The 14,862-nt window shown below is 38.2% G+C and overlaps 1 protein-coding gene and 1 long non-coding RNA gene across 4 annotated transcripts in view; one reads left to right on the plus strand and one right to left on the minus strand.

Moving 5' to 3' along the window:
• LOC146485606 (uncharacterized) overlaps positions 1–14,862 on the plus strand; it is a 203,764-nt gene that overhangs the window by 51,831 nt on the left and 137,071 nt on the right. For 2 of the 3 annotated variants that reach the window (XR_014863388.1, XR_014863389.1), the window contains exons 9-17: positions 249–625; positions 908–1,075; positions 1,626–1,736; positions 2,457–2,576; positions 3,001–3,091; positions 4,294–4,668; positions 5,006–5,137; positions 6,708–6,944; positions 9,264–9,681. Coding sequence is in view for 1 of the 3 variants with exons in the window: in XM_085103419.1 (XP_084959545.1) it covers positions 249–625; positions 908–1,075; positions 1,626–1,736; positions 2,457–2,576; positions 3,001–3,091; positions 4,294–4,668; positions 5,006–5,137; positions 6,708–6,944; positions 9,264–9,601 (1,949 nt within the window). In the remaining 2 variants the exon portion in view is untranslated. Of the gene's footprint in view, positions 1–248; positions 626–907; positions 1,076–1,625; positions 1,737–2,456; positions 2,577–3,000; positions 3,092–4,293; positions 4,669–5,005; positions 5,138–6,707; positions 6,945–9,263; positions 10,134–14,862 lie in introns of those variants that run through there. The other variant, XM_085103419.1, reaches the window with a different exon arrangement.
• Positions 9,775–14,862, minus strand: part of LOC146485607 (uncharacterized) — a 141,844-nt gene continuing 136,756 nt past the window's right edge. Inside the window, exon 2 of the long non-coding RNA XR_014863408.1 lies at positions 9,775–10,215. This is a non-coding gene — a long non-coding RNA (uncharacterized LOC146485607). The remainder of the gene's footprint in view (positions 10,216–14,862) is intronic.

Raw genomic sequence — 14,862 nt, forward strand, 5'->3', positions numbered from 1 at the left:
GAAGCGTAATAACCAAAAAACAAGATCTCATGTGCCAGACCACAAGTTAATCAGGTACGTGGGACCTGCCAAACTGGAGAGGGGTTAACACGGAACTATTAGTAAAAACGCAAATGCCATTTTAATCAACACAACTGTCACTGTAGCAACTTGATCACATTGCTAAAGGTACTGCAGATTAAATACCAACCAAGGAGTGAGTTATCAGTTTGACCAACTTACGTTATACACGTTTCATTGTTTACCAGGTTTTCCAATTGTTCGAGGCCGCGTAGAACTCCTCCATGTTCCAGAATGGTCCGATTCCAACTGCAAAACAGTCGCTTTTCCGCCATACCGCTTCTATCCGGACAAACAGGTTCATGTTCAAGTCACCGTTAATCACATGAAACTTAACGATTCCGTAACAGTCCACGACGCAGTGACTTCCTGGACTGAAAATATCAGTCCCAAAAATTTCACTGTTTGCGTTATGCAAACAGGGCGAAAGCAGGAGAATTTCAACCCATTTGCCTCTGTCGACTGGATCGCGTACCAAGGAGCTCCACGAGAGAGCTTGACCGGAAAGATTCAGCTGCAAAAGTGGTGGTCTGGGACAAACTGTGCAGATGTTACTTTTCCCAAGGTAGGACTTAATTAGGAAAACAACATTTACTAAAATGCCAAAACTGAACTCAAGGTAACTCTGATATACAATCAGCAATTATCTCAGCTGAATCATCCCACAGTTTCGTTCTGTGTAGAACAACTAAACAAGTAGTTTGTAATTGAAATACATAATATAGATATATTCGTTGAATGTTCATTTTGCCAGGAATCTCAAGAAACAGTGCAAAACATTTAGAAATACTTGCTAACCAAATGATTTTCGCCATTTTCAACTACCTCTTTTCTTGGAATTTTTTAGGACAAGTTTACTGAAGCGCCTGTGGTTCTTGTGACGTCAGAACATTTAAGGACAGGGAATGAGTATGATGCCGCTCTCATTTGGCTCGAAGATACTACAAAGAATTCTTTTAAGGCATGCGTTAGAGAAATGCAGAATTTTGATGGAAAGCATGAGGATATTACCGTGGTATGTTCTTAACTATAGGTATTTTGTACAAAGCTACTACCATAAATGTTCAATCCCCTGGTTGGTTGAAGTTATTGTCGTTTGAGCAATTTTTTAGGCAAGGTGAAATTTGCACGAATGCTACAGCGTGCTATCAATTTTTTTAATAAAACAAGAAGCTCTAACAAATATATCATTATTTTGCTTGAAATTTAGGTTCTTTTGTTTTGAAAAAGTTGTGATATTCAGCATTCTTAATGTGTTTCTGAGTACTTTGTGAAAGGAGTGATCATGACTTCGAGATTTAGGCCGAAAACCTACACAGTTCGGTTTTCAAATAGTGACTTTTTTACCAGGTTATCTAGCCGAAGGTAAAAAGCATACTTAATTGATAAAACGCTTTTCGTGGCAAGACCTTCTCTAAATTAACTTGGCTTCCGAGTATGCCTGCGTCACTGACTAAATAATACATTCACTTTTAACAACACGTTTCGCAGATTTGGCGTTGACTTCTCACATTTATTGGTTGGTATTTAGTGGTTCCATGTAATACTGTTATTTCTCTTGACAGAACTGGTTCGCGTTCGCCAAACTCCACAAACCGCTGTTTAACGAGCACGGGGTGATCAGTTTTCCAAACACAAACCCACCAACAGACGAAAACAACAACGCTTACTGTGAGGTAAGGAAAACTTGACTAGATCTAGAAAGCAACGGTGTTTAAAATAAGAACGAGTTTCAGCGACCAATTTCCCAAAGGACTTCTGTGGGGTAGTTTGCATGGAACCCTTTTGCAGAATATGCGGGCTTGCGATGTAATGTCAAACTATGCAAGTATATGGAGGACTGTGTAAGACACTCTGCAAAATCGAGTGTCGTAGTACGACATTTACGAATGGAGTCCTGCGTGACACCTCAAAGAGAATTTGGATTTGTATTTCCTGTGGCAAAGTACACATATTTACCGTAAACTCCTACATAGAGTCCAGTTTCATATCTGGGAATGATGTACTCCTGTTACGTGATGTTCACGCTAGCCACCGGCACATGGGATGCAGTGGAAGCTTACCGTGCCATGGTATCTTAAGATCACTGTCATCGAGTCTTGTTTAATAAGATCCGCTTTTCCTACGTAAACAACGAGAAGAACCACTTAAAGAGAATTTTGGAAAGAAAAAAGAAAGCAAAACACCTTATATCTTTATAACACATGATATTTTTTTTCGTGTAAGAGATCTGGTGAGGATGAAATTAAGATAGGAAGACGATTATTTTTACACTCAGAGATAAAACTTCATGATGCGGCGTGGAATTTATAAATAGATAAACAAATAAATTAATTATAAATAAATAAATAAATAGATAGATAAATAGTAGTATTAATGTCTCTTTTGTCTTGCAGTTTGTTTCATTTACAAGAGCTTATAACTCAACGCCAACGATTTTAATATCCGCTAATCACAGCACGACGGCAAGTGGAAACTCGGCTCCTGAGAACAACGGCATCACAGCCTGGATAGAGGTAAAGCTTTGTTTAATTTATACAAGCTACTTTTATATAAGTTATAACAAAACTTTAACTATACCAATGAAAAATAACTTTTCTAAGGAATCCGAGAGAAACTTTGGGATATATTTTCCAAATTGTTAGGGTTTTTTCCTTTTCTTTATTAAAAACATTCTCTTTTAATCTTTGTTCTCTTGTTAGTCTAGCGACACAATGTCAGTTTTCTGTGATTTTGAAAATAGTGAAACAATTCAACAACGTTAGGTTGCATGAATCGTCCTTTCTAATGAAAAGTACGGCATTATAGGTTTCGAGTTTCATGTTTCAGCCACATTCATCCGTTAACAATGAAATATATAAAGTATTCAAATATTTGGGAAACACTTTTAACTTCTAACTAAAGTAGCAAGTGAGCATTAATTAAAGTTTACCTCTGCAGAACATGAATTCCTCTGGATTCAGAGTCTGTGTCAAGGAATTGTACCAGACCAGATATGATCCGCTGTCAGTGAGTTATGTGGTGCTTACAGGTCAGTAAATACTTAGCCCTTGCCTGGTATTTTAAACTTAATGAGGCGAATAAAGCATCGTAACATCAAAATTAAATACTGTAAGATCATGCCCAGTACGTCGGATGAGAAGTGAAATCTGAGAGATCGGGATAGCTCAGCAGAAACTCTGAAGCAAACGAGAGGCACAGTACTTTGGGCCAATCGATGGTCAACCAAATTCTGCTTAATTGTATTTATTAATACCTTTTGATATCGATCTGTCATCAGTCTCATTGAGCACAACAACGGTTATAGTTGATCATCTTACTCGAAATGAAAACTTTTGAAACATTTCGATCACAGAGAGAGAGAGAGAGAAGAGAGAGAGAGAGAGAGAGAGAGAGAGAGAGAGAGAGAGAGAGAGAGAGAGAGAGAGAGAGAGAGAGAGAGAGAGAGAGAGAGAGAGAGAGAGAGAGAGAGAGAGAGAGAGAGAGAGAGAGATAGAGAGAGAGAGAGAGAACAATACGCATTCACTTATATAACGTACCAGAAATGTCAAGAATCACAACCTGCCAAAAATTGGTTTAACCGGTAATTTCCCGCCTTAAGAACATCACAGTTGGCTCAAAATAGCTTCTGGAAGCTTCTGGCAACGTAGACAGTTCATGATTGCGTAAATAGTGTGTAAACAGTCTCTAGATCCATTAAAGACATTACGCTCAGAGTGTACATATATTTCCAATAACACGTCAGACATCTGCAAAGACATTAGCGTCATCTCTTTAAATTGGGGTGGTATCATAATTTAGTTACATTAACTTGGGATTAAAAATATACGTTTTCAGTTTTTTATGCTGTTAATGGGATGGGTGAAGCATCCATAATCATTTTTTTCTTATTTAATTTTTTTAATATTCTTAATAAATTTTATTTTCATCTTTATTGTTACTCAATACTTAAACTTGTTTCCTTGATTGTTTTTTGTTAGTTAAGTTACTCCTTTCTATTGTCATGCGTTTTACACATGCGCCTCTGGCTCGGATATAGAGAGCAACCTCATCCCAGGCATTGATACCACGAAATTGATTGATTGACCTCGCTGAATCATGACTGATTTCAAAATATCAATTCATTAATCAACATTGATGAATATTGGCTGATAGTGACAATTATTGATTATCAATTTTATTCTTTAGTTATAACAGTTCTGAATTGTAAAATCTCTTATCGTTTAATTGTAGACATCTGTGATCCTGACTGGAGCTATTTCAATGGATTCTGTTACTATACAAGTGAAACATGCACAAACTGGACCACAGCGCTGAACAAATGCCGTCAAGAAAACTCAGTCCTTTCCGACATCAATAATAATGAAGAAAACGTGTTTTTGCAGCATCGTCATAACGGCGGAAAATCCTGGCTGGGATTGAATGACATCTCCACAGAGGGTAGCTTCACTTGGGCGGATCGTGGAGCTGGAAATTTCACAGCTTGGGCTAAAAATCAACCAAATAATTTTAGAGAAGAAGATTGCGTTCACGCACTTGGCGTGGAGCACAACTACAAATGGAATGACGTCAAGTGCAGTGACTGCCATCAGTATACTTGTAAGAAAGGTAGGCTGATTGCAAGTTAAACTGGTGAAGTATGATTAATGGACACATGTGACTGTTTGCCACAAGATGTAATTCGTAGATTTCAAGGAGAGATTAATAGACTAAGGGATATGACTTTAAGTTTGACATCAGTAATTGTGCTGCTCACATTAGAAGGAATCTTGGACACCCTTAGCTACATTCATTAGAGTACACATTACAGGATGAGTGGTCTGTTTTGCTGTTTAGTTCGACCCTCGATCGCACATTGAAACGTCTGGTGGGAACTGCTAACGCTGACAACGATAAAGCCGCTATTGCGTACAAAGTTTAATGTATTTTTCATTTTATTGATTAGATTTAAACGAATGCTCAAGGCAGCGAAACTACTGTCATGAGTTCGCCACCTGTTCCAACGCACGGGGTTCATACTCCTGCAAGTGTAACCAAGGTTACTTTGGAGACGGATTTGGATGCTATAATTACGCAGGTAAGAATTGCAATACACCATTTCCGAGTTGCTTTGAACCTCATTATGAAAGCGAGTCTAAGTGCAAAGTTTTTGTTACGAAAATTAGTTTTCATTCATATGCGAACAAAACTAATTTTCACATAAAAAGTTTTGCCCTTAGCCTCGCTTTCATAGTGTGGTTCACAGCAGCTCGGAAATAGTCCTTTGTTTAATAACAAATATTAACGGTGCTTAGTTTGTTGTAATTATTTCAAAACCATATGAGTTTGTTCAATCATTTTTCATTTCCTTTTCTGATCAATTTCGGATTTTTGCTGTTGTAATGAGTTTGCAAAAGTTAAGACGTTGAATGTTTATTTTCGTAGGTCAGAGTTTTGAGTGAAATGTCTTTAGTTCAGTTCCTAGAGTTCCGACGTGACATCTTTAACGTTTTCTGAAACTTTAACGGTTCCACTCTTCCCAAAATTTTCGCAATGTCAAGGAAATGACTTCAATATTTCTGAGCTGATTTTCCTGAAGGTGGCTACAGAAATTAAACTTTTTGTTAACTTTCCTTAAGATATTCATTTCATTTCTAATTCCAAAGAAAAGCCCCTCTTTTCTCTTGCATAGCATTCTCTGACCTTACTTTCTTGTGATGAACCGTAACTGAAGTTTTGTTAATGACTAGCATATTCTTTCAGCCTAGAAAGTCTCAAAATGTGCTCAATTTATGTAGCCACTATTTGGAGAATCAGCTCAGATTTACAACGTCGTTAATTGTGCAGCTCATATTAGAAAGAACCTTCGACATGCCCAGCAATTTAAAAAAAGCTCCATGTCAACCAAAAAGGGCTCCTAAAAATGAATGGGACAATTCCTGGAATAAAAGAAAAAATTTCAACACTTTTTACAAAAGCGATTAAGTATGACATTGCTTACGCTCACGTGCCATAGACATGACAAAAAGTATTATAAACCTGACAAGAGAAAAAGTTGTTCGGCATCTGCGGCATCTTTTCAAATTCATGTCATGTTTGCAAAGTTCAAAGTAAAATTTTCCTGTAGATCATTAGTATCTCAGATTTATCACTGCCTCCCCATTCTTCTTGAAGTTTCCTAATATTCAGTGACTGTTGATTTTCTGAATTACAACTTCCCGGATTATAAAACAAATCCACCGACAAGTCCGCTCATAAAACATGAAAATGTGTTGCTCGGAATGTTTGGGTAACTAAGCTAGGAAATACAAGACCAAATTTTCTCGACTTAATGACATAATAATAACTAGCATCTCAAAGCGACCAAGTATTAATCAAACCCGGAACCTGGTTAGCTTTAGGGGGGCTCTGATTCTAATTTTCGATAGACGGCTCGCCCTGAGTGCACGTGTGAGAAGAATTCCCCAACCTCACAAGCAAACTAGCTAGAAAGAAACAATTCAATTTCTATGTTAACTAGATTGGTCAGCGAGTTATGTTGAAAATATTAGGTGGCTTTTCTTTTCTTTCATATCGTCTTTAATAGTTGGCAACTGTCAGACAATATAATCTTCACCAAAAGCTCAAATAAAAGTTTTAACATCATGTATATATATTTTTTGGTTTAGCTGGTTTAGCAAGTTCAGCCATCCTTAAAAAGAACAACAAATACCTGACTGCATTGAACACCTGGCTAAAGCCCGTTGTGCAAAGCAGGCTATCTGCCTGGAAGCGGTGTTGGCGGGCGTCCGTTGATGGTTGGGCTTTATCTACCTTTCACTCCGGGTGCGATAACAAGGGTCCTACCGTGACGATAATAAAGGTCGGCCAGTATATATTTGGAGGATACGCCAGTGTCTCATGGAGTAAGTGACTTCATTTACCTTACCGTATATCAAGTTAGTATTAACGCGCAGTAGTCTTCCAGGGGTTAGAATAACACTGTGAAGTGGAGTTCAACTCCTGGTGGTGAACGTACCTTGTTTGGAGTGATTATAACTGAAAAGGAGGTGTACTTATCCTTGTATTGGAGTTGAAGTTTACTTGATAAATAGCACGAACTTTACTTGAAGCATGTAATTGAGAAATGGACTCCGTCATAATCTATATTTTTTCTCAACGGTAAAATCACCGATGTTAAAAATTAATACGGTAACTCTTAAAAACATCATTTTAAGCCTTAACTGCCAGTTAATCCTATTTTTGGATTAGAATATCTCAAAGCCAATTATTGGGTTGCGTCGTAAAGTAGAGAGAAAATAAATAGTAAATCAGAGAGAATAAATCAGATGGAACAGGTGAAAGTAATTACTCCATCCGTGTTAGACCTCTTAGGCCGATTGTTCAAATAGAGGTTAAATCAGGCTCTGACGACTACTCCAAAAACCACGAGTAAGCTTTATCTAAATCCACGACTTAACGTCTTTTAAATAACCAGAATCTTGGACAAAGCGGTGGTTTTTAGACGACAACTTTGTCAAGCACGTGTTTAACTTCGTTTAAATAGTCGGTCCCTTAGTTCGGATACTAAGACTTTCTGTTTGAAGCTTAATAGAGCGGTCCTAAATTCGGGAACCAGCCAACAAAAAGAATAATCAAATGACACGCACGAATAGATATTTAAGTTTATATCAGATTCGCTGCCCGATTTCATCGTATACTGGTTTCACTTTACAAAATCAGTGCTTCGTATCTTCTATCTAAGCCAGATCGTTTACTGTCGTTGTTCAACTAAAGAAAACTGTTAATTGCTTTCAATATCCCCTCAGCCTCTTGTAATTTTTATGCTTTTCATTGTTGTAGCTAGACTGTGGATCCTGCTCGAGACCACTTAGTAGTTTCCATTGATTTTTTATGGCGCAATCTTGCTTTAAATATTTAGGGCCGGTAATTTAAACAGAGTCTAACTTAGGCCGCGGCTTAAGACAATCTGTGGGCCTCCAAATATGTTTACTAGTGGTTTATTTTAAGTAGATAAATAGTTTTCTAGTCTGAGATGAAAGCCTTATTGTTAGTGTCAGCAGCAGACAATGTTTAGATACGACTGTTGGCAAAATTGAAAATGGTTTAGAACGTGGTTTTGTTGAATACTATTTAAACTGGTTTTTAATAATTGACCCTTTATGTGTCAGGATTTCAGAGTGAAACTCACGGAACATTACCTTAACCGCGCTGATCAAGTCAATTAAAAAAAGAGACACTTCTGTATTTCATTCTTTGCTTTTCATATTAGAACAACAATAACTACTTTTTCTTCTCGTAAATCCGAGGATTATGTGTCAAATTTCTATGGGACAATTTTTTTTCGATTTTTTTTTTTTTCATAGGCAAAAGTACTAAGAAACGGGCCCATAGTGTCCCTATGCAATGCAACCTTGAGGTGTGTCAGTCATTATGGCTTAGACTTGACTCTTTTTTGCTTCTCTAGCGATAACTAAACTTCGCGATTTTCTCATTAAACTGTTAAGTTCATTACACCAAAGGAGTGCGTACAATCTTGAACAAATGCCTTTAGATGGTTGCATTGTTTTAACTCTCTCTTCCCCCTCCACCAACGTCTACAATTTTCAAAGGGTTCACTTGTGCAAACGCGCTACGGGTTTTAATAATTATCCAAGAGCAAGGAATGCAAACCCGAAAAAATATATCAGTGCTCCAACGATTAGTGACCACCTTGTTCAGGTTAGCCTTGGACCAATCCCTAACTGGTGCACAAGCTGTGAGCAATGACGCGCGTCTTTGTTTGCAAGCTTTTTCGTTTACTAGTGGTACTGAGTTATTCTTTGTCACAACTGGAGATGGTTAGCGGGTTGGATTTTTAATCGGTTGATCGAAAGGGCCAGTGGTTCGAGGCTAAGCTGATCTCTATATTGTGGCGTAGTTTCGTCAGAGAGTAGCCTTAACTTCGCATTGTCTTACTTTCTTCCTTAGTGTATAAGTGAGTACCGACAAAAGACTGTCTGGGCTAGTCAAGTGATGGACAAATTACTACTCGGGGGGTAGGGGATGTAGGTCGGCTGGAGTAGTACTCCTAGTTGTTTCATACTAGGGTGATCAGGTTAAGCTCCGACCCTCTGTGTGGGCCACTTAGGCCTGAAGTGCAACTTTACCTTTATCCCATGCGGTAATCATCAGAAGCATGCGTCAGTTTGTTTGTTTTATTTCATTGTTTATTTTCTTGTTAGTTTCCAGTTGTGGTTTTCGATATGATTCGAAAGCTTTCCTGTTTTCATTGGTAAACAAGCCAGGATGGGCGCCGCTGAAACTGACTCAAACAGGACAATATAGTTATTACAAGCGATCCACATACAGCTGCTCCTATTATGGACCTACTATAGGGGGTGGTCATGATATTTACGTATCTGACCACGCCTCGTCAAATAGAAACTCATACACAGCCCTTGGTTTCACCTACGCCGCACCGAGTGGGTACAGCTATGGCAGCACCTTCGCAAACACATTCCTGGCAGGGAGTTATAACTTCCAACCGGACGAAGTAGAAACTTTCTACGAAACAACTTAAGAAATGCAAACTGGCGTTAAGGTTTAAACCCAAGCTTACAGTCTTTAATATCACAAATATGAATTATTATGTTTCTATACTGAAAGGCCTTTTAAAAGCTGAGACACAAAAAATCCTTTTCATAAAACTCAAGTAGCAGAATGATATGTCATTACGAGAACATTTTATTATAAAATTTGATAGCAGTAACTATTCCTATCCTGTGTAGTACTGACCATTAGTGCGCATAAACATATTTTAAAAGAGGATTTGTTTTGTGGATAGGCCTTACTTGCATTATTTTAGTTTTTTGTTTTAACTTTGATTTGATGTTCTTATTGATCGGAGGGAGGGGGAAGAGCTTTGTGATAGTTTGTTAATCTCGAGTTATCTATCGACGATTTCTAGCCTCCCTCCCCCTACTGATTTTAAAAGGGACTTTTGTCACGTTGTAGTGTGACCAGTCCTGAGTTAGCTCCTTACCTGGTTTAAGAAAAATGATGATAATCAAGGAATCTGTAACGGAAGATAAGGAATGCACTTGAAAACAAAACGGTACAGAAATATTCAAAGCACTCTTCTCAGTAAGGCGATAAGGTAACACGTAACAGGTATTACGGGACTACAAAGAAACTCTAGAACTGCATGGAGCGGCGAATGCTGTGTTGCATAAGTATATCAAACATTGTTCAGACACGTGTTTGGTCTTACAATGAACTTGAACCAAATAGCTAATACCCTGCCTCTGTCTTTTTCACACGGAGTTAATTTATGACGACAAGTTGTTTGCACGATGTATCTCAAGCTTCACACTAAATTAAGTGTAAATTATAAGAGAAGCTTTCCAGCCGAGAGAAGAACAGCTTCTCCTCAACCAAATGACTCGGGCCTTTTTCAAGTGTATTCCTTGGGCTAAAGTAATAGTTAAAGTTAATTTGTGCAATCTTACAGTGTTGTTTTGCTGATCTCCAACAATAGATTTTCTCTTCACAATAAGTGAAAACGATTATTAAAAGTTCCATCGACATTGCAGGTTACAGGCTCCTAAAAGATAACTTCACTTTTTAACATTGAAGTACAATGACATAGATTATATTAAGGAGCCCCGCAAAAGGTGTCCTAAATGTTACTTCTATTCAATGTTAATTGTGCAAACAGCCATATATCCATGTATTTTAGACAGAGCTGTTATTTTTAAATTGGATTCAGACTCCGCGATTTACTGCAGGAGTATTCTGGCACCAGAAATCACGTTTAAATGGTCTGGTAGTCACAGGAATATTACTGATGATCGGTTCACGGTCAATGAATAGCTTTCTCTCCTTGGCGATCAGTAGTAGTTGAGTTTGAACACTTCCAAAAACTTTAAAACAGTACCATGACGCAATGGAAGGGAATCATAGCATTCTTTTAATGATTTGAAGTCGTTGATTGAGTTCCATCTGGAATCCATTTGTTTTAGATATATGGATCAAATAGTAAAAGTCTCCTCTCTTGGAAAGAAGTAATTGCCTTTAGTAATATAAGGCGATAAGGCAAGGGATATGGAGTGGACTCTTAAAGGACAAAGTCAGCATTCAAGATCATGAATCACTTGAATGTCGACAATAAGATTCAACATTAGTTTATATTTGAAGAACTTAATCTTATAACCATTGAACAAGATAATTTTTGATTGAATTTCAATGTCCAGTTTTGTTAATTTGATTGCCGTCTGTCATGGCATCAGTAGAATTCTGTTGATTAAAAAAACATTGATTTCGGAAAATGATCTCTACGGTAAATTAACTGGTAGAGCAAGGGAAATTTAAAATTTTTATTGGGTGCAGATTCCCCCTAGCGAAAAGAACTTAATCTACTAGTATAAAACAATTAATCGGTGTTTAATGAATTTTGCTTCAAAGTTATCTGAATTAGGCTACAGTTGTGGTGTACCAATTTTAAAACTTTTGAACCTGTAATCATGTAGTGACATACAATTGTATAAGGTATTCGCTGAGAAAATAGAGATAAATGTTTTGTTAGCCACTGAAAAGCAACGGGATAATTAAGTCATCATTCAAGCATATATAATAATTATCATAATCAAAATTATTGATCATTGTCATTTGGTGTTGGGTGTTTTATGAATCTCACATATATTATTAAACGCGACATGGTAAACGTGTGAAGTTATAAAATAAAGATAAGAGTTACGTCAACAATGTTTCTAAGCTTTATATGCGTAATTGTCGTCCAAATGGAAGTTCAGTGAAGTGATCCACAACACTAATGTACTAATACTGAGTCATGGGCTGAACTATCCTGCCGTTATTTTACTTCTATAGCACCACTAGGAGAGCCGTTAAACTACTTCACCCCTGTAGTTTGACACCTCAACGGACTTCTCGCCTCACCCCCTCCTCCCTCTGTAGTTTGGCATTTCGACAGACTTCTCGCCTCACCCATCACCCCTCACCCTTCTTCCTCTCCACTATCCCTTCTCTCTTCCCTCTCTTATCTAAGTGAAGAATGCAAGGAAGACGCTCTTTAAATAAAGGCCCGTAGCAAGGCTAAAACAACTGGGAAAGGGGGGCGGGGGGGAACAGGCAAGCAAATTGGTTGAACAAAACTACAACCCACCATTCCCCCCCCCCCCCCCCCACCGCCCTTCCCCCGTCACTCAAAACACAGACCGACTGAGGGAGTTTACGATACGACGAGAGCATCAAAAAAACAGTAGATTTAGTAAGCAAAACAATAACTTTGCACCTGCATCACACTTTTTGGTACATTTCTTTGCCGTTTCTTTTACGCGGACTACCACATGAAATTTCCTAATTTCACGTTTGAAGGAGGACGTAAACGACGACAAACTTTTCTTTCTATTTTTACATTTGGAATTGAGCAGTAAGAATCCGACTGTAGGAGAATTTCTTTTTCTATGGCTCCTGAGAGGACATACTTGTGCGACTTTCGACAATGCGCGAACACTAAGGTTGCGTTCGATTGACCGTCTTCCGGAATAAGAACTGAATCGGAATAGCTGTTAGATTTCCCTTTGAAGTAATATTAAAGATGCCACAAATTTTTTTTGAAAGACCATTCACCACACTTTCCACATAGTACTGATGGCCATGTTGCAGGCATGTTTAACAAGAACCATGATTTAAAGCATCAAACTAATTTTTAGCACCTCTTTCTATACTGGTACACAAAAGAGAGTAGAAAGGGCTCTACAAACTTATCTGCTAGGTGTTTGTCACATTGAGCTAATTTTCAATCTTAACTGTACTCTAGCTTGAATCAGGGGGTTCCTATTTCAAGATCCAAATAGAGAACGTTTATTTATTTAGTTAACCTTATATGTGTTGCATGTTCCTTCTTCTCGTGCAGCCGAGCACTATGTTTTTCCACACGGTAGGAGTGCTGTTTCAAAGTATTGAAAACACTGTTTCGCAGTTTGAGATCAAGCTCACATCTTTATCATGCCCACATCTTTATCATGAGCCTTTGGCTCGGGAGATTGTGCAAGCACTCCTCATGTTACTGACATTAAATAAATTACTTTCTATGGTGACCAGATTACCTTATCAACTCTGTTGACAAAAACAAACATTTGAGATGAATGTGCCAGTACCTTAGCTATTGTGATGTCCACATTGTCTTTATGATACTCAGCTAATGCCTTCCAGGTGGGTGCAAGCTTACGGCAATGGCAAAGGAGGAACAAAGGGGGCTTTTGCAGTGCTGATGGTTTGGGAAAAATCAAAACTTTAAATGTGAACATTGGACTTCTCTAGCAGATTAGCTACTTACCATGGGGCATAGAACTTTATAAAGTGCAGACCCATTTCCACTTGTTTGTCAAAGTTCTCTGACGTCAGTGTGCAAAGGTTATTTGTTCAGTCGTTTCTGCTAAATCTGATCTTTCTCCTTTTCCGGTAAATTTTAATAACATATAGCTGTCACGTGTGATTAACTAGCTACATTGGTTCAGGGCAGTTTTTATACGTGCCCCCAGCTTTGGAATGCCCTTTCACTGGAGCTAATAAGGATGTGCGATTCCATAGATAGCTTTAAGAAAGGCCTGAAGACTTTTCTTTCCAGAAAGGCTTATTTGTTGAGATTAATTAGGAAAAGTTTTATTTATTTTAGTTATACAGTAAGCGGACACCATCGGAACGCGAAAAAAGTGTCCGTAACTTGAGCTGGCCGCTTACGAGAATGGTTCTGGTAAGAGGCCACTAGAGGTGTAGGAGATAGATGGCCGCTTACGGGAGCTTTCCCAGCTAACAATAAATACAGTACCGCATTGGAAATACAAAAAAATACCGCCGTATTAAATGACATTGGTGTTTTGTTGCACCCTATACTGTACAACCCTACGACATAGTGACGATAACTGAACAGTATTACAGTGTATACTGCAGTACTAGGACTTTTCCCTTTTAAAAACAACAAATTACAATAAGCACAATTACACCATAAACAAGAATGATGAAATACTCGGACACATTCCTTTGAGGATGTCGGTGCTTGTTAGCGACTTTTTTTCCGGGGAACAAACAAAGGAAAGACTGTTGTAAGGGGAAAGCGAGTGACCAGAGGAGCCAGATACGGCTTAGAAATTCCTTGCCAGTATGTTTTTTTATGGGGACACTCAAATGTCTCTACCTTGGCTAAAATCGAAACTTGAGTCATTTTTTTCAGAGCAGCCATCAGTTTAATTTTGCTCCCAGACTCCTCTCTCTTCCTTCCTTGAGAAGGAACTTCAGTCTTGGCTGGCCACATGGCACCCAAAATCTGGCTGCTTTTCTTTAAATAAGTGCTCTTTGCATCTTTATCAACACGATCAGTACAAAGTTTGAAACCAACAGAATTAAAAACATATAAGTAATTTAAAATCAGCCAACTGACGCATTGTGGCATTAGCAACTCAAAAGCCAAACCACACATCATTGATCAAGGCTGTAAATAGGGCCGGGTACCAGATTTTCCTCAGCTATTATGAGTTGAAATGCTCAACAACACATCAAATCGTCGGTTAACGCAACACTCGAGGGGGTTATTAACATTTAGTTTGTTAATTAAATTGTACCTTGGCTATTGTTACATGTTCACTGTGAGGTACTTTGCTGTAATATTCAGCTAACAGATTCCATGTCGGCATGCAATTTTTGCAGTGCTCGCACCTGTTGGTGTCAAAGACAAAAATTATTCACTGACGAGGCGGTTCATCCTATGTAATACAAGCTTTTAAAAGCGTTACCGGCGTGCCAACCTTTTGAGCTTTATATATA

Source organism: Pavona decussata, unplaced genomic scaffold, assembly GCF_977016875.1.
Source record: "Pavona decussata unplaced genomic scaffold, jaPavDecu1.1 SCAFFOLD_26, whole genome shotgun sequence".
In the NCBI taxonomy this organism is placed as follows: domain Eukaryota; kingdom Metazoa; phylum Cnidaria; class Anthozoa; order Scleractinia; family Agariciidae; genus Pavona; species Pavona decussata.